Source organism: Struthio camelus, chromosome 1 (assembly GCF_040807025.1).
Source record: "Struthio camelus isolate bStrCam1 chromosome 1, bStrCam1.hap1, whole genome shotgun sequence".
NCBI classification, from domain to species: Eukaryota; Metazoa; Chordata; class Aves; order Struthioniformes; family Struthionidae; genus Struthio; species Struthio camelus.
Window position 1 is genome coordinate 79177097 of NC_090942.1, and position 20324 is coordinate 79197420.

Here is a 20324-nt window from a genome sequence, read left to right on the forward strand (position 1 = left end):
GTAGAGGATTTTCTGACATCCTCAGCCAGCTGATAGTTGAAAGCCAAGTACCTGCCATGCCAAGGCTGTTAACCAAGAGGTGACAGACATGCTTTTTTTTTGCACTTGATTATAAGTGTGCAGGTATCTGTTGTACCTGCTGTCTGCTATGATTTTAACTCTTTATCTCAATCTGGAATATCTCAGTCCTGCCATCAACTTCAGTGAGTGTCGGTTCCAGTGCTGACAGCCCGAGGAGGCTGACTGGCAGTGTTCTTTGCGCTCCAGACGCGATTGTGAGTACAGTGAAAACTTCAGTTCGTCTTTCGGAAGTGACAAAGATTCACTGTCGTTACCCCATTCCTTTTGATTTTGGCACGGTTTTTTGTCCTCGTAGAATTAGCAGGGGGTTGGGTGTTCTTTTGTTTGCTTGCTTATTTTGTTGTTGTTGTCATTTTTTGTTTTTATCCTAGCGCAGTTTTTCCACTCTTTCTTCCTGTTGCTGCCTTTTCACATCTGCATACCTGAAGTCAGTTTCTGAAACTCTGACTTAGATTACAAGCGTTCTGCAAAGTCCTGTTTCATCAACCAGGTTAAGATTTCTTAAAACATCAGTCTCTCTCTAACATTCCTACCTCCATTCTGTTCTACTCAAGTTTTTATTTCTTAAACAAATCTGATGCAGGAGCTGTGGTGGTACTCAAGCTCAGCACCATCCTGCAGTAGTATTCTACCACACTAAGGAAACGTTCGATCTGCAATGTTAGCTAGCCTTTTTCATCTTAGTGGCTCCAATGCCTTTGGCAGGTTGCTGCATGTCATGTTTTTCCTCCCTGATATTTACATTTTCTGCCTCAGTTTCAGACAATGTTATTTGCATGTGCCACAAGTGTTCCTCCCAGTGTGGAGGCATTTTGATCTGTACAAATGTGCCAAAACTCTCCTCTTTGTACCCAGTTATTTATTGGACTCTGAAGACAACAAATGTGCTCTTGTCCCAAAAAGCCAAATTAACATTGTGATAGTGAGTGCTGATTTTCTCCTCATATATTTACCCAACTGCATAGTTAGATAGCTATTGCTGAGCAAGACATCTTCTAACCAGATCCAGTTATTAAGTCACCCAGCATCTTAACAGAGACTAAAGAATCTGCCATAAACAGAGATTCTTGAACATCTATTTCTATAGTCGAAATGAGAACTATTACTGGCTGCTGTCTCCAACTATTACAATAAGTATGATAAACTAAGTTTGTTAATATTTTATAATAATTTTCAAGTTATTTTTTCAACAAAGGAAGAGAAATTGGGCATTTCACGACTTTCATTCTATCTCTACTTTAGAATGAAAGATGTTTTTAATACTGAATTTAAAACTGCTTAATTTCAGTGCCTGCTGACCTTCACAGGGAAGAATTGGTTTCCTAATGTGAGTTCTGAATGCCTGACAAAATCATAAGCTCGTTAAGGCTGCATCATGGAGTCTATCTTTTGGACCAAAACAGGGGAGTACTCTTAATTTCCAAGTAGAAGTGTCAGTGTCATCCTGAACCCAGCTAGCGATTTAGACAGGCAAAAGAGGAAGGATGGGTTTAACATGGCACTACTGGAGAGAGTCCAGTGGAGGGCTACAAAGATGATTAGAGGGCTGGAGCACCTCTCCTCTGAAGAAAGACTGCAAGAGCTGGGCCTGTTCAACCGGGAGAAGAGAAGATTGAGAGGCGATCTCATCAATGTGTACAAGTATCTGAAGGGGGAGTGTCAAGAGGATGAGGCCAATCTCTTCTCCGTGGTGCCCAGCAACAGGACAAGAGGCAACGGGCAGAAACTGAAGCACAGGAAGTTCCATCTGAACCTGAGGAAAAACTTCTTCACTGTGAGGGTGACAGAGCATTGGAACAGGTTGCCCAGAGAGGTAGTGGCGTCTCCTTCGCTGGAGATATTCAAAACCCGTCTGGACGTGATCCTGGGCAATATGCTCTAGAGGTCCCTGCTTGAGCAGGGAGGTTGGACGAGATGATCTCCGGAGGTCCCTTCCAAACTAAACGATTCTGTGATTCTGTGATAGCATATTTGTGAATAGAGCTAATCCACAAACCAGAGGCGTTTCTTTTTCTATGTTCAACCTCAAAACCATAACCTGTTTATCTGTCTGGTTCATGAATACAAGGCTTTGACATCACACTAAATAAGACTTGTGTACTACCTTATCTCTACCATGCCGTGAGAAATTACCCTGGTTAATTAAAAATTCACTCTTTTGTCAGAACAATTCGTAAGTATTTCTAACCTAGCGTCATTCCTTTAGTAGTAATGCTCTTGATGCTTTGCTGTCAGGCCCTTTTCCTCAAAAAAAAAAAAAAAAAGCCCAGCTTATGCCACAAGGTAGTAATTTTCTTTCTCTGGTTAATATGTCCCCACATGTCCTCAGCAAAGTATTTTATTCTGAAGTGAGACTGTAAATGGGAGCTGTCACTTCTAACAGATTGTTTTGGTAACAAAGGATATAAGTAATGCCATGCTATGGAGCATGCATCTTTGTGTATGACTCCCATAACACTCAGAGACTGAACTTTCTGCATGGCTGGAGCTGCTGTTGTTCTCCATACTGACAGAGCCAAGCAGACACGGGCTACCTGCTTCAGCCTCGGTGGTAGCGTTATATGCATCGCAGGCTTTAGGACTCAGAAAGTGGGTAGCAACGCGCATCTGCTTTTGGATTTAGTAAGATGTCACAGCAGAAGTTTCCTTTCATGTCTTTTACTTGCATGTCTTTCTCTAGAAAAGCAGGTTACGTACTATATTTAACGCACTGTGATAAATTAAAAGCTAGGTGGTGTGTGGTTAGGGGTTTTGATGTTTGTTTAGATCAGCATTGACAGAAGAGAGCATTCAGAATGCTCTCTTGGTTTTAAAACTCAGTCCTACAGTTGGAGTGTACAAAGCAAGACAATCTATACTAAAAGTTGTATAGGAAAACCCGTATTCTGTTTGTAAACTCTGAAAACACCTGAAGGTCAGAAGAGGGCTTTTAAGGGAATTTTTAATTGATTCATTATAAAGGTGGATATGCACTGCACTATTGAGACCTGCATCAAGATGTCGGATAGGCTTCAGCAACATGCCTGACCCTTCGTAACCTCGTAATCTCAAATGTTAATACGTATTAGTTTTTATAAATATAAATTACCAATTTGAAATATATAGATAGAATTATTATTTTTTATATGTATTTTATGTTTATTGGGAGTGTCCTCAAAAGCTATTGGTTGTGTACTTGTCCATGTTTTAAACTTTTAAAGACAAAGCTAATCCCTTGGGATTGTTACAGAAATTTCCAAAATTTGAAAATGTTTTGTATTCTTAAGAGACTGGGCAAATAAAGAAACAGCTGTAAAAAATTACACACAGAGAGAGAACTTAGGAGAACTGATTGCTAAAGAGACCATGTGAGATCAACAGCAGCTCAGAAGTGATAGGATAGACCAATAAACTCATGGGGAAGGAGTCGCACTACAAAGTTATAAAATAGAGAAGATAACTGTACCCTATAGGAAAATTATCACATAGTAGTCCCCATTAGTAAGACTTTCTCTCTTACCTCATCTCTTTTGTTGAGTACAAGTGTTTTGCAGCGCAAACTTTTTGTTCCGTGTTGTCTAGTGGTACCACAGGAGAGTCTGGGATGATGACTAAGACTTGTAAATGCAGCAGTAATAACCATGCGATAGTAGTTCAATGATAAAGTAATAAACATCCTGTCGTATGGTTATAGTGACAACTCTATCCTTTATCTGTTCAGTAGCAAAAGCAGTGGTAAACAGCGGTTAATCTTTTCTCCCCATCCCCTTCATGAAGTACTACAAATCTTGCTGAGGGAGCAGTTTTGGTACTATTTTTTAATGTGGATGAATGCATCCTGGTGGTGATAGTCGGAATGGATAGGGATGGATAGTGATGCATTCTGAATAAGCTTAGTGAATTTGCCTCCTGGCCTCCACTTCTTGCAATCAATCAAATGTCTTTTAAAAACGCAACAAAGAGAAAGCCTGACATTGGCCATATAAGCGTTTCTGAGTTGTTGACTTATTCTGTTTTCATGAGAATGTTTTCGTCTGGGGTTCACGGAGGCAAGATAAATCTCAGCCCTAGTTCATGTGTCATCAAATAAAAATGAATCTTGTAATAAGCACTTTTTTTTTTTCTGGTGCTCAGGCATTGTAAATAAATGATGTTCAGAGGTGCCAAGTGTAAACTGAGAATATTCATTCACAAATTGAGAGGCTAGTCTATGCCATTCAAAACTAGAAGGCCACAAATACACTTTTGGTTCTGTCGAGAATGCTCTGTTCTGAGTTCTTGCTGTGCTGGTTGGTTTTTCAGTAGGACTGGAATTGTACCTTCTCTTCCTTCCCTCTGCTCTTGTTTTTCCATGTACCTTCTTACAATGAAAATCATCTTTACAAACTGCAGGCACCACACTCACTTGTTCTGTGTTCATTGCACAGACTACAAAGGAAAGAAAGGCTATGTAATATCCTCCTCAGTCTTCTACTGTATTCTCTCAAATTTATTTTATACATAAAATTTCACAATTGCTGTCACTTTGGACAATTAAGATGATACAATGAATATGGACATTTTAAATATGCTATAAACTCATCACTCCTCATGGTAAAAATAAATTAATTCTAATTTTTAAAAAGGAATTTCAGAAATAGTTAATCTGCAAGAAGATCCCTAAATCAGCTGTATTAATGAGAATGCAAACTGATTCAACACAGATACTTACTGAGACTTGGTAGAACTAGTAGTCAGAGATGCATTTCCAAACTCAAATTGAGACGGAAGGAATTCAGTTGCTCGCTCTTTGCTTTCTCTTATTAAAGCAGACAAATTAACAAAGGTTTGTGATGCCAGCAAGTTTCAAGTCGAGGATGATTGAAAGTAAAAGAATGTAATTTTCTCATCTCTCTTTCTTTGACAAGTTTTCAGCAATGCGACAGCATGTGTTGTTTTTAATATATCTTTATTGGTTTTGATTTTCTGTGTTTTTCCTCTGGGACAAGAGATCAGAGGGGTGGAAGAGAAATAAGTATTTTTAGCAACAATTTATTAATTCTGAATGTGACACAGTTGTGTCATTGCACTGTAAAATTTTGTCTACCGTGGTAAAAGCCATCTCATTTCAATGTGGAATGAAGTACCTGCCTGTTTTCATTTATGAATACCGACATATTTAAATAATTGCTCAGTTAAGTTCTCAATTCAGAATCACTTTTCATTGAATACAGATGACTTTTTTACTATTCAAATCACTATACTGTTTTATGTAGCACTTAGTATTTTAAAATAAAATTTAACTGTCTTTGGTCCAGAGAGCCCAGTGTAGGCTAGCAAAATTTCTCTGAGATATGTACATACACACACACACACACACACGTACGTACGTACGTACGTACGTACGTGTGTGTGTGGTTTGTGCTCAGTTATCTCAGCAGAGGATCTGCAACACTAATAGACTATTTGTGAGTGACATGGAGCTGCGTACTTGTCAGACCTGGAAAGCAGAGGCTAGCTGCTAATGTCAGTCATTGCGTAGCAGTGTTCTGGCAAGTGTTCTTAGTCCAAGATCTGTATTCTCTATGGCTGGACAGTGCTATCCATGCCGTTAATGGCAAAATAGTTCAGCTTGTATACAAAAAAAAAATTCTCTTTAAAAAGATAATGGACATAAATCTTGCTATAAACAACATTTGATAGGAGAACACCACCAACAAAAATTGAATAGGCTACCTCAAAATAAATTTTCAGAAGGACAGAAATGAATGTTTTGAGCTGCAATGACCAAGACTGTCTTGATCCAATTTTGTTTCCTCATCCCATAACTCTGCTGGCTCTGGTATGCATTCTGTCTGCAAAAGAAAACCAAGTGATTAATTTTATTTTAGTATGGGTGCTCAGTGCTAAGCAGTGCTTAGTTATGATGGTTCCAAGAACTGCTTTTTTTGCTTCTGGGGACCTAAGAGGAGAAGACAGATTTGGAAAAATTATCTAGGCTCGTCCTTTTTCACCTTCAGTAGCGTACTTCCTGTTGACTCATGCATTCCTCTCTACTAATAGGCTGAAGTTCGGACCCATGCTTTACTTAAGAATTGCTATTACATATTATTTTCTGGTCTATGCATCTCTTAGGCAAAGAAAAAAAGACCTGACCATTCTGCTGTTGCAGCTCTTTTACTTTAGAGAGAGACTATGACTGAGAAAGACTTTTTCTTTTTTCCTAAGAATTATTGCACTAACTTACATATCCTTAGTATCACTTCATTTGGATAGGTTTGTTGTACATGTGGGTGTCCACAAATGTAAAAAGGATTGGAGATGCTTATGTTGGTAGTTGGTTTGTTGCCACATGTGATCAAACAAATTACCGTATATTGATTCAGTTTCAGCTCTCCTGAAAAATGAATTCTGGAAGATATATGGATAACATCAGTATTCCAGATTTCTGCAGATAAAGATAAAAGTTGCTTTTTCCCCATTAAGACCTCCAAAAAAATATCCAGCAAGAGTTTAGTGTTATGTGCTATTATAGTAACATTGACGAGATGCAGGGCTAGGCGAGTACAGCTACCGTCTGCATTACAGATTAATGTCTTTAATTAGACTCTCTAAAGCATAGCCAATAAGGGAATCAACATGTTAAAAGTAAATATTTATTACACCATAGTTAATAGTTTTAACTGATGTGAATCTTACTGTATAAACTGTTAAATTCCTGCATATGAAATTGGAAGCATTTATGATATCCAGCCTCAGAAAGGCTTGTTTCTATAGAAAACTGTCTAGTCCACTGACAGCCAGCATAAAATTCTACCATTCTCAGGAAATTATTGCATGTCTTTTTTGCTGTGGGCAGTGCCTGGATGCACTAGCTATTTGGCGCTGCCACTTTCAAAACCATGTGTTTACACAGGTTGCTCTATAAATCTAAAGGAACAGTTTTACTACAGTGATGTCATTTGCAGTAGCTTTATTGAATTGTAATTGGTCTGGTTGGGAATAAAACGAGTTCAGACAGATCATAGTTACTCTCTGTTTGGTTCCTTTAGAAAACACACGTCACCTTTCTTAGATATTGCCATTTGAGAGTTCATACTCCTTCCTGATTTGAGCGCATGAGCTAAAGTTTTAATATTCAACCTTGACTTTAACAGGCAAGGGCATAATTGTTTAGAAAATAACGAGGAGCCGTGTTCAGCTAAATTCCAGCTAAGCGTCTAAATCAAGTCAGTGGAGCACTTTTAATAGAAGTCAGGTTTCCTTTCAAAAGTATTTGAAACATTATCTATGAAAATCTGTTTCTAGTGTATTTTATCAGTTCTTTTAGTGTACTGATGATCTGCATTGATATGAACTATACTAAATCTTATTCTATAAGAAATGAATCGATTAAGGAATTTTATACTAATACATTAATTTTTCATTTATAAAATGTACTGTTGCATGCGACCTAGGTGAATTTGCAAAAATGAATAAGTAATTAATGTATGACCTCAAGCTTTCTAAAAGAGCATAAAGATGCTTGATCATGCAAATGGATATACATGTACTTGAACGGAAATCCACGCCATTGATTTCAGACTGAAATCTATGAAAGATACTCATCTATTGAAAGATAAGCATGAAAAAGTATGAAAGGCACGCAGTCACATGCAGAAACGCACAAGATTCCCTTCAGGTAAAGGATGGTCTGCCACCCTTCTCAAAAGGTCAGCAATTCTGTGTTGTATTAGACTTTAGACCACCCTGCTTCCAATAGTAAACTCATATAGAGAATACATGTGAGCCAATTGCATTACCTGCTAGGTGGAAGCAACAGCAGAAGCTGGAGAGAGAAAAAGAGAGGGAAATGATGATTTTACCAAAATCAAAAGCAAGAAGAACACAAGTCTCAAAAAAATATTGCTTTTTATCCCAATCCTGTTTTACATAATTCAGATGAATATCTTACCTTAAAAGTTATGGTCTGAATGAGATCCTTGATTCTATGCATTTTACTACAGTTTTTCTTCTATAGCTGAAGTCAGCTTTCACTTAGTCAATGATCCGAAGCTGTTATGCATCCCCAGGCTAGAGGATCCCATCTCTGCCACTGACAGAAGGGGGAGTTTAGGGAACCAGTCTTTGCAAATACCCTCTTTAGCTTGCTAAATTCTTAAAGCATTTAAAAGTAGAATAGCAGATTTAGAAGCGTGGCTTGGGGCTTGGTTTGCAGGTACAGTCAGTGAGATCAAGGTACCTAAGGGGCATGGTGAATCTAAATCTCCCACTTCAATGTCATTAAGCTCCATTGAAAGCTACTTTTAAAGAAAAGAATAATTGGCAAGGCACTCTAAAACATGTAAGGAAAGGTAGTAATATTTCCATGAGACACATTAAAGAAAATACTGGGGGTACTGTTACAACATTATTTGATGATGCACTCTATTCTCAATGGCTTTATTACCAAAAAAAAAAAAAGTGTGTGTCAAATGAGTATATCCTTCCATTGAAACTGAGGCTGACAATAGAGTCAACAAAATGGCAATGTTTGAGATCTGATGGTCTCTAAATCTGCTAGGTGGGCCCATTCCCAAATGTTCTTCCTTTGTTCTATTTTCAAATGAACCCATTGAGAAAAAAAAAAGGGACTGATAGTTTTAATGGATGGGACCTACGTTAATTGTTTTTTCAGGACTACGAGTAGAGGGCCTCTTCAGAAGGTCAGCCAGCATCCAAACTATCAAAGATGTTCAGAAACTCTACAATCAGGGTAAGCTGTCATCATGCCATTGCTACAGATTGGGAACAGTGTGAGGGCTCTGTTGATCTTTTATCTATAGAGGAAGCAATAATGCTAGCTTTCCTCTGATTATTTAATCACAAAGCCATTTGTAGCTTAAAATATCATATGAATAAAAGCATTACTACAGAAACCTGAAAGATAACAACAGATATTTAAAGCTTACTGAATAGTGAGTCATCAGCTGATGTCAGGCTGGAGCTTACAAAATCTGTAGCAGCTAATGAATGATGAGGTTTGAGTCAAAACTGGTCTGTTTTTTCATAAACACTTGTCTTGCCCCTGCGCACTTTAAGTTCCTGCAGTTAGTTAAAAATTACCAAGTACGATGTCGTCTTGTCATTTTGCCTCTAGCGGTTTTCCATGGTTATGAAAAAGAAATATAATTTTACCTAATAATTTATGAAATATATGGAAGTCATTTTGAAAGTCATTGACTACCCTGTGAAGTCATTTTATGCAGTGCCTTTATGGCGAGAATCTCTTGCAGCCAGATTAATAAAACTGTATAAAAAATACAAAAAGAAAATGTTAAGACTTACCAGCAACAAGAAAGCCAAGAGGTTTTCACTTCTGTGATGTGAAACAGTTTTTATTCAGGAGTTACAAAAAAAGTAAAGTATATTATTGAACATGTTTTTTTCTTCTTTTCCCCTTTTAGGCAAGTCTGTGAATTTCGATGACTATGATGATATCCATATTCCTGCTGTTATCCTAAAGACTTTCCTTAGGGAACTACCTGAGCCATTACTAACTTTTGAGTGTTACGATCATATCCTTGGAATCACCAGTGAGTATAAATCAGTTTTAGGAATTTGTAGAACAAGTTGAACTGGACCTGGCAAAACAAACTGCTGTTTGCTAACCATGACACAGTCGTGGCTATATATAATTAGTCCTTTACTGCAGCCATTAATGGACACCCTCATAACCTGTACCAGAGCAAGGCTGAGAGTCCATTCAGTAGTGGTGCAAGTATCTGGTCAGGATTTTAAAACATGGGAATTTGAAGTTCTGCTGCTTTATTAAGCATCGTTGGCTGTTTTAGAAGTCTGACAGGTATCTCTATACTGGATATATAAGGGGCAAATTTTGCAACCACCACTACTTCTTTTTTCTTTCTTTTTTTTGGGGTTTAGCCTTTACTGTGAAAGTACAAGCATGTTATATGGTTAGATTAATGCTAGTGCAGACACTACAGATTACATTGTAAATATGATGGAAGAGAAGATACAGAATACCTATTTGTGTTATATCCCCTGTGTATTTCTGCTGCCTGATATCAGTGTCCACTCTAAGTAATTTTCACTGTTTGTGCATTCAGAGGGCCTTAAGAACAAGTAGTCCTGTGACCAGCAGAACTAACAAAGTCCAGTTTCCTGTGGATTTGCATCTCAAACACAAGCTCCTTTTTGGCTTCTCTAATGTCTAATGAGACTTGATGGCACACTGCAGTATTTTACCAAGTGGAGACACCGTTAGGATTTGTCTTCTCTACCCAGCCATCTAATTTCACAAAATGTGTAGGGATATAATACTTCTACGTTATCTACTCCTCTCTCAAATCTGGTCTAATTGTCCCAGCAGTTAAAAAGTAATCGATGGGGACTAAAAGAGAGGTGACAGCACAAATCCAGAAGTCCAGTCTCTGTAGAAAAGCAACTTGAAAATCAGGCCTTTGAACGCTATTCTCCTCTCTTTTTTTTCACCAAATTCTCCATCCCAGCAGTCTGGGGAGAATGAAATCTTGCTTTTTACATACACAAAAATGTTCCAGTTTTGAAATTCATTTTCTTACGGCCTTGGCAGGGAAGAATTTTCAGCCTTACAGAGAACTATAAAGTTCTTTTTTGCCAAACAACAGGACGTGCACACAACAGACTTGGTATGTTATGTCTATCATTTATATGAATATTAGTGCCATTTTGGACACTACTTTGTCTAGTAGGAGTTACAGAAGCAAAGAAGTAAGTACACACACAGAAATTAGAAATTTGGTAAGTGTGTACAAAATTTAAAAAAAAAGAAGTTAATGTACCAAGATCCTGACCTCTCTTACCAAATTTAGTTGAAATTACCCAAAAGGTTCAAGTGTTATTGCAAGCAAATTCAGGTGCATGCACAGACATACAAAGCATTTTCTCTTAAGTTTTGGGTTTTTATTCAACTAAACTGAAATTGTTCCAGCACAGTTATCCTTGTGTATGGAAGGTGACACCTGCATCAGAAATGAGTGGGAAGTGTTCTGCTCCGCTGTGGCACCTAGTAGTAATTTTGGACAGGACCACCAAGACAAACTCTGATTTTCCCATGAGGAGGGAAGACATTGATTACCTAAAGATAACACAGAATCACAGAATGGTTTAGGTTGGAAGGGACCTCCGGAGATCATCTAGTCCAACCTCCCTGCTTCAGGAGGGTCCTCTGGAGGACATTTCCCAGAATCGCATCCAGACGGGTTTTGAATATCTCCAGCAAAGGAGACTCCACAACCTCTCTGGACAACCTGTTCTAGGGCTCTGTCACCTTCATAGCCAAGTTTTTCCTTATGTTCAAACAGAACTTCCTATGTTTCAGTTTCTGCCCGTTGCCTCTTGTCCTGTCGCTGGGCACCTCGGGGAAGAGTCTGGCCCCATCCCCTCGACACCCTCCCTTCAGATACTTGTAGACATTGATGAGATCCCATCTCAGCCTTCTCCTCTCCAGCACAAACAGGCCCAGCTCCCTCAGCCTTTCTTCATAGGAAAGATGCTCCAGTCCCCTCATCATCCTTGTAGCCCTCCGCTGGACTCTCTCCAGTAGGGCCATGTCTCTCTTGTACTGGGGAGCCCAGAACTGGACAAGACTGGACAATACATTGAACAAGATTGGACCCAGTACTGACTCCTGGGGGACACCGCTAGCTAAAGGCCTCCGACTAGACTCTGCGCCTCTGAGCTCTGCCATCCAGCCAGTTCTCAGTCCACCTCACTGTCCAAAAATTTTAATCATGTGGCCTTTTTCAGGGACTGAAAGTTTTTAGTACAGGCTGGGCAACCCCATGTAGTCTGGAATACCTGAGATTTAGTATACAGTACTTGTAAAGACTGGTGTTCTGCCATCCAGGCTACAGTCAAGTGAGCAGGGAACTAGTGGGGCTCCAGTAACAAGTCACAAGCACACGTTGTTCCAACACCTGCTTTTTGAGGAAAGCGTATCTTAATGGAGTGCAGTTTCCTAAAGAGTCTGGTAGCATGCTTCTGATAACCATGAGGTGATGCTGTTGCAAAGGTTAGGTTATCATCAGTGTCATGCCTGTTGCTGTTGAAGTAGATGACTAAGATGATTCAGGTTGGGGAGAAATCTCAATTGCTATTTATTTGAAAGTGTTGTGAAGACCTAATCCTGAGGTTCCTGTGTAATACTGTCTTTCAAGTAATGGTACAGTAAGTTTACTGTACCTAGATATACTGTGTTCTAGATAAAATCCTGTACTGCACCCATCAGTGTAGCATCTCCAGGTACTTTTCAGACATTATTAATGTATTTCCATTTAAAAAATTAACCAGATCTTGTTCAGAATCCTCTGAAGATCTGTACTGTTTTGCTGTTTGAGAGTCTTTAGATGACCACCTTAAAAATCAAATATTCATTTGTCTGCACAATAAATGACTTGGAGCATTGAGGAAAATAGGTCTATTCACAGGTAGCTTGTGGAAATAGGAGGAGTAAGAATAGTCACTCAGAACTTTAGAAAGAATAGGGGAAACTTGGAAAAAGGACCTATAAAGGCTAATTTTTATGGAATTATCTTGTGCTGACTTTCTGGACATCAAGTTGCTTTATGCTAGAGCTAAGTGAAAAATTAGAATAAATATTAAAATAATCTGAAAACAATTCATTATCCTTGTAATAGTGAAAATTTTTGCCTTGAAAAATCTTCTGTGAAACATTCATTCCATGTAATTTTTGTTTATCAGTGTCTTAAATGTTGACAAAATAAATTGAAAAGTCATGTTTCAGAGGATTCCTCCTTGGGCTTTCTTGTTATGCAGTATAATGTCCACTGTCTTTTTTTTGGTGGCAATTTCCTGATCCTAAAAGATCTTATGCTTGAGAACCAAGCTGGACTGCAACAAATGCATGTTCTCTGTGAATACGGCACAGAAGGGAATTTCAAAGAGGTGCGAGCGCAGACGGCTGTCTTGGGATGATGTAAAGTTCTTATTCTGTCTTCTGGAAGTCAGCAGAGCAGCATGTGATGTACATACTACATCTCCTGTCCTGAAAACCTAGAGATACACTGTCCCTGCTTTACCATACTTTCAAATGATAGTGAAACTTTTCATTTAAGTGTCTCATCTGAAACATTTGAAAGAGTTACTGATGGGAGCTGTGAAATAAATTGGCCGAGTGTTGACTAAAAAAAATTAATAGAAACTTGAAAGTGTGTAATTGTCAAAGAACCTCTCTGGTTATGAAAACTGTGAACCTGAGTTCCTTTACCCACTAATGATTCCTGAAATACTGCCTCCTTTGCGGAAGGCTGACAGAAAAAATCTTGGGACACAGAACATTGTGTCTTAAAGTAATTGGCAGCTTTGCAGTAGTAAAATACAAACACAGCACACCAGGGTATAGCTTCTTGTATTTAATTCAGGGCTTAAGGGAGCATTTAACATGCTGAAATTTTGTGCCTGCATGCATCCTTATGTGAACCTCTAGCTGTTTCAGAGAGAGAGAAAGGCAAAAGTAACAAATACAGAAAAAGCATCAGCACAAAATAGGCTGATTGGATCAGGCATGACTGTAATTTTCAGACCTTTCTCCAAATTGTTGTTAAACTTCCACAACTAAAATAGTTACTACATTCAAGCGTAATTTTTCTGTCATCTGGAACAGCACTTAAAATACATTCCAATGTCAGTGTAAATCTAAGCCAGAGAATTTAGGTGATGCAAGGAGTCTTGGTCCAGTTCTAGCATTTGCCTACCTATAGAAATGAGCTAATGAACCTGTTCAGGCTCATCCCTAGAAAATTCTTACCCACCCAAGTGACCATCTCATAGCTCTTTGTCCAAGACAGAAGAATTTCCTGAAGAATAACAAAAGCGTTTTGTAGCTTGTGAAGTGTGAAAAGAGCATTTTGGACAGGACTATGTCTCAGCAGGAATAAAATCAATGTAGAAAAAGTAGACATCTGGATCCAGTTCATGAAGAGATAATAGCATTAGAATCAAGAAGTTAGAAAGTCCTTTTTAGCAAAGAAATTTTGGCTATTTCAGTAGGTGGAGAAAAGAGACTTAGTCTTAGCGACATATTTGATAATCCTAAATATGATAGGGTAACCCAAAGAGATGACCCTAATTGTTATCATGGCGGTGGGGATTTTTAGAACCAAATTCAGTGATCTGTTTTACAGATGCATATCGAAAATAATTCTAGCAGATATAAATAAGGTGTAATATTATTTGGTGATGTTTTGGTGTCTGGAGTTAAATTATACCAATCTTGACATTACAGGTGTGGAAAGCAGTTTGCGAGTAACCAGATGTAAACAAATCATTCAAGGACTTCCTGAGCACAATTACGTTGTTCTGAAATATCTGATATGCTTTCTCCATATGGTGAGTATAGGCAAAATTTCCAAAGTTGAGCCAGTCTTTTCTTTTCTAACTCTATTCTTGTTAATGCAACATTTAAAATCTCCCCAGAAAATGAAACTAAAGAATTTAAAAAGTATGGTAAGGAGGTTATGCAGTAAATGCTAATGCAGTAGACTCAGGCGGCAAGATTGTCCAGCTCTAACAAAAGTCAGTGCTAAACAATGGTCTTGTCAAACTTTCACTGTAAAATTCCCTAGATGCAATAAAAACTACTGTGTGAATACAAATGAAACTGCATCTGCACTGAAATGTTTAGAAGTCTTGTCCCATTCCACTCTCCACTCATACATGTATGCTTTACTGATTTAGTTTTTGTTTTTTTCCTATTTTGGAGTGAAAAAGCTTTTTAAAGACTTGAAAACCAGGGTTGGTTAACTGTTGGTACTAGAAAAAACATTGGTGATTTCACTTTTTTTTCTCCAAAGTGTAAATCTTGGGCTGCTACAACACCAAATAATTTGTATCATTTCAGAGAATGATAAAAATATTAAGGAGCTTTAGAATATTCCAAAATCTTAAAATATTTTATATTAAATCTTAAAAATGACATTTTCTTATTCAAAATAGCCTTTCATTTTGTAACTTACTACAGTGTTAAATGAAAAACTTTGACCATGCCATTTTGCAAGTATTTTTGGTATGCTTCACGATAAATCATATCATGTGTCTTCTGCCTTACTTCTGCCTTACTTTTCAACTTGCTGATTATTTTTTAACCCGTTTTGGGAAACTCCAGAATTTTGGGAGTTTTTGGAACTTCCATTAAACGTAGCTCTACTATTAGCCTAGTGATATCCTTTTGCTACTAGTTTTTGTGCAGGAAAATACAATGATAGGAGTGTAAATTTCCCTTACTTCTGCCTTATCCAATGCATTACGTTTTCCAAGCTGCATTTTTCAAACCCAGGTGCCTAAAATTGAGGCTTATGGTATATATTTAGTTGACACCTAAATAAAGTGATCTAGCCTTCAGAAGTCCTAAGAGCTCACCAAAGCAATGACTTATGTGGAACAATGCTGATTTTCACCGGTGACATAATTAACCCTCAGTAACTCTTCTTGGGCCAAGACACGTTTGCCATAGCCTCACCAGCAGCATATTTCAGAAACAAGTACATTATTTCATCCGTTTTTATATCAAAACCATACAGAAAGCAAGATTAAAGGAAACACATTGATACAGTCCTGACTCAGACAGCACTAGCAAGATTCCTGTAAAACCTACGTGTTCGTTTACTGTTGCTTAGCAGAACTCTAATGCTATTAAGAAAATCCTTGTGTCATTTGCTATTATTTTAGCAACTGATACCTCTCTTCGGTGTTATGAATCGTGTAAGTGACTTTGTTCCAATAATAGATGCACCATTGCAACGCACTCCTTAAGAGCTGAGCACTTGAGGTGTTAATGAGGTATGCAAAAGTACTACATAGTGTTTTCTGTAATTGGGCAACAGAACATAGCATTATTTTTCAGTATGCCGTGTTATGTAAAGCACAACGTCAAGTTGGTACTGATGCTCAAATCTGCATTTTTTGCTGATCCATGGCTTTTCATTCTTAATGTCTCAGGGAATATTTGCATTTGGAAAGGTCAAGGGAACGTGAAACAATCTAACGGCTAGAGATTTCTGTTCATTGCAGATAGGTGTGCTGTGCCAGCTGCCACAATTCAAACTTTAACACACCACTCTTCCAATAATCCTAGTTTTTACCTACAAGCACGAACCCTCTTACATGTAAGAGGCAATTTAATTCTTCCATGAGCTCAGCTTTGAGTAGTGCAAGAAGTACTTGTGGTAATTTCGTGAAGTGTAATCACTAGATACGGTTTTTGAACACTGTAAGTTTGATCCAGGCTTGTGGCAAGAGAAAAAAAAAATCCCTATTTTCTCTGCAGTCTCAACCCCATTACTTAATGAAACAGCTTCTTCTAATCCAAGAGTGCTACACCAAGACTGTGTGACTCCTACAAAAGAAAAAGACTTGAATTTTGAGAATAGGTCCAAATCCTTTGACCTCAGATGGGCGGTGAATGATTTTGCCAGTAAGGAGCCCAGCATGCTCTGAAAGGTACAGACTGTCCATCTCCAGTCTGCAGGGCATATGGCCACTAGAGAGTGACCTGCTGGGGTACATGGTCCACTTGCATTTGAAGTGGACTCCCCAGATGAGATCCCTAGGCATAACCAGACAACCAGAAGTAAGGGGGAAAAACAAAAGCTTGTTTTCCCAAGTCAGTCCTTTAATTGTGTCTGTAAAAGCTGCTTGCTCAGCTGCTCTCACAAGAGATGAATGTACGTACACAAACCAGTGTTTGTGCTGCACATGCCCCACTTTGCATGTGCAGCAGAGTGGGTTTGTGAATGTGCATACAGGTTCACAGGGCTCAGAGAAGTTTTCCTGCAGATTACTTGGCAGAAGATGTTGGGGGCTACAGTTTTACAGTTCTGAAGTCAGAAACCAAATTATAGTTTTCAGGGAAAACTATAATTGCAGTTTTCCTTGATAGTTTACAGTTAGTTTGTAGAGACAATAATATCTTCTAGGTTGTGTTTTTATAACAATGTCTTCAGTGTCATACCGGCTTATACGGCCCCCTCTTCATATACTTTCCCTCTCTGCGACTCATTCATGCCTGATACAGGGGAGGGGTTGACTTGGCTGAAGAAAAGTGTTGCAAAAACTCTGCCAAATCGAAACCTCAGCCTTGGACCAACTAGAAAAAAATGGGCAAGGCTTTGGGCAAATGAGCTCTTCTTTTGATCTGTAATTGAAGCAACAAAGTTAAACCCAAGCACAAGCTGGAAAAAGTTGCGCTGAATTAATTTTTTGTCTCAATCACTTGTCTAATTAAAAAGCGTAATTAGCATGGCTCCACCTGGTAGGGGACAGAGGTGGGCATTAGGAAGGGTTAGATGACTAAGGCTTATTGAGCAGACACAAGTTGTTGGCACCTATGCAAGATTAGCAGAGTAGGGGATGGAAACTAGTATTTTCAGTCAGTTTGTGGGGGTGTTTTAATAACTAGTAAAGTTAATTTTCTTTTGAAAATGTTTTGTGGGATTCCCTTGAGCACTGAAACTAAGAAGTCAGAGAGATGATGAAGTTCTTCTATATTTAAAATGTGATGGTAATTATCTGGTTCTACCGTCTGTCATTTCTCTGTATAAGTTCATTACGGTATATAGCGGCTCTCTAGTTTCACTCCTGTAGCGTGCATGAGAGCACTGGGACGCACATATACGAAATCCAAAAGTTGTCATAGTTTTGCTGGGGAAGCTCAGTACTTATTGTGAAATGGTGGAGATGTGTATTTTGCATTTGTTGTATGACACTAAAACTTCCGTGCTTACTTGATGAATTTAGCAACATAAAAGTTTTACTTGAAGACTAAGAAGACAACTTCTAGACTTTCTTTCAAAATAAGCTGTCGTTATTTAATGATTTTGCTATACACGTTCCAATGAAAGGAGGGGAAAAAACAAGAAACTGGAGCTGTGTAGTTCTTTCTTGTAATATGTTTCTGTGATTTTCAGATGATTCGTTCAAAGATAGGATCTAGGTCCTTGGAGAATTGTCTTTTATTAGCTTATCAAATTGGCAGAGCAAATGCATTCTCAGTTGACACAGAGGTGATGGTTACTGACTATGTGATGGAATCAGAAGAGTCTAGGGGGTTTATTCCAAATGCTAAAGATGTCATGTGTATTTCTTAGATAGATTATAGCTTTGGGGTGCAGTTATTTAGAGGGGCAGCTCACAGAGGTTGGCTGGCTGCATGCTGCCCTTACATGGTCTAGTGCTGGCAGAAAACATCAGCTGTTGCTGAGAGTGTCATAGATGAAGTGGATATATTTGTGATGTTTGTGAAAGAAATGTGACCTTGGAGTGGTGAGGGGTCTGAGATGGTTTGAAGCCTGATCCCCTCCGGGCGGGATAAAGCCATTACACACCACAGGTATAACACGACTTCCTTGCTTGTGGCTCTTGATGAGCAGGCAAAGATTATTGTGGCGAGAGAGTAGGATTCGGCTGCACGTCTTTTTGTGGATCTGCTGAGGAAGGGATTGCTTTGCATTTTGGAGTGAAGCAACATGTAGTATCTCTCTTGAATTTCTAAGTGACTGCCTAACTGATGACTCACAGATAAGGCTTAGCGTAGCTCTGACTTAAATTTAATCACTGCTTCATTTTATCTTAAGGATTTTCTCTCTCGGGGGGGGGGGGGGGGGAAGGCTTTGACATGGGTATTTTTGTTGATCATCTCACTCTCTCATTGACTCTCCTTGAAATGATCACAGAGTGGTAGAAGGTGGGATTTTTTTTTTCCTTTTTGGAGTATCCAGTACATTATTTAGTTGTCCTTGAGAAGAGGTTAGAAGTGGTTTTATCTTGGCATTGGAGACATTCTTTGAGATAGTTGGCCAAAAAAGAAAAAAAAATGCTAGCTCTACTAGTGAGTCAGAATATTGCTGCTTTGTGCAGAAACTTAGGCCTTTGAAGGGAACAACTATTTCAGGCTGGATTTGTTTCAACTAGCGCTCGAAGACAGCACCTGTACACAGCTTACAAAATAGAATATGTCAGGGAGCGCTACCCAAAAAAACAGCGTGGACAGAACTGCAGCAGGTTTTGCTCCTTCCACCCTCCACTATCCTCCAGTATTGTACCACAGGCTTTTGTGCTGTCACAGGGTACCTGCCCTGTGTACACGTAAGGCACCTGCCTAAGGGTATACAACACATATCTTCTGTCTCATGCTATAAAAAACATTGATGGGCTGCAGCAGAACTCTCATGTTATTTTCGACACTTTCAGCTGAAGGAAACAGCAAAAAATAATTTGTCTGAGATCCGTAGGGGTTGCACAGAAAAACACTGTTTGAATGCAGCCAGTCTGGGCCATTTGACCTGAAGGCCAGATGACAGTCCCTGACCCTGTTATATTTAGCAGTATCCAAAGGCCAGCTTCACTATCTGTCTACCATCAGGGTTGTACCTAGGTCAATGTCTCCTCATTAACAGCGTAGACATCCTTATCCTCATCGTTATCCCCTCATCAGTTATTTTGGTAGTAGTTTAGGATTTGCTGCATTGCTGTAGTGTAATGATCTCTTGTTTAAGCTGATCTTATCTGAAGCAGATTAAACGAACAAGATGGGCTTGTTGGTTTTTCTTTAGTTAAATAGTGCATTGAGAGCTGCATGTGAAGGTCAGAAGGCTATACGAGATTAGTACTCTAGAGAGAATGGTGTGGTTTTTGCTTAAGGTCATGAAACAGACATTGCTATTTAATCTGTCATCTTTTTATTTTCATATTGTGAAGCCCTTCTTTCAGAAGGGCAGTTATGGCACCTCTATCCGCTTATTAACAACCTCTTCCTTTATCCAGCCTGCTCCATGACCTTAAAAACAAATGAACCCTTTAATACTTGTAGCAGACATAGTAATGTTGTAGCTCTGATGGCCCAAGAGGGCAATGCAAAAATTGGAGGGAGAAATAGTACCTCTGATTGGGAAAATTAATATGGGCTCCTCTAGGGCCCTCAACCTTTAGTAATACCACAGAGTTTTCTTTTCAGGAGGCTCTATAGCAAGGCAGAAATGGAGAGATGCCATGCAATGCAGGAGGGCAAAATACCCACACATTCCCAGCCAAGCTCACACAGGAAAAAAAATTTCTTCCTGTTACCCAATCTTATACTCACGTCCACAGATACCAGTAGGACACATCACCCAGGTACAGGACAGATTTCAGTGCTGTGCCTCTTACCTACATCCCATTTCCAGCTCCCTTGCTTTGGAGGAATTGAGTTGGAGCAAGAGGACTTAGACACAAAGGTGTGCATCAGTGGG

At 38.9% G+C, this 20324-nt stretch overlaps 1 protein-coding gene across 10 annotated transcripts in view; it reads left to right on the forward strand.

Annotated features, from left to right (window-relative positions):
• ARHGAP8 (Rho GTPase activating protein 8) overlaps positions 1-20324 on the forward strand; it is a 103760-nt gene that overhangs the window by 64915 nt on the left and 18521 nt on the right. For all 10 annotated transcript variants that reach the window (XM_068951447.1, XM_068951506.1, XM_068951524.1 and 7 more), the window contains 3 exons: positions 8717-8794; positions 9486-9614; positions 14327-14430. In XM_068951447.1, coding sequence (XP_068807548.1) covers positions 8717-8794; positions 9486-9614; positions 14327-14430 — 311 coding nt within the window. The remainder of the gene's footprint in view (positions 1-8716; positions 8795-9485; positions 9615-14326; positions 14431-20324) is intronic.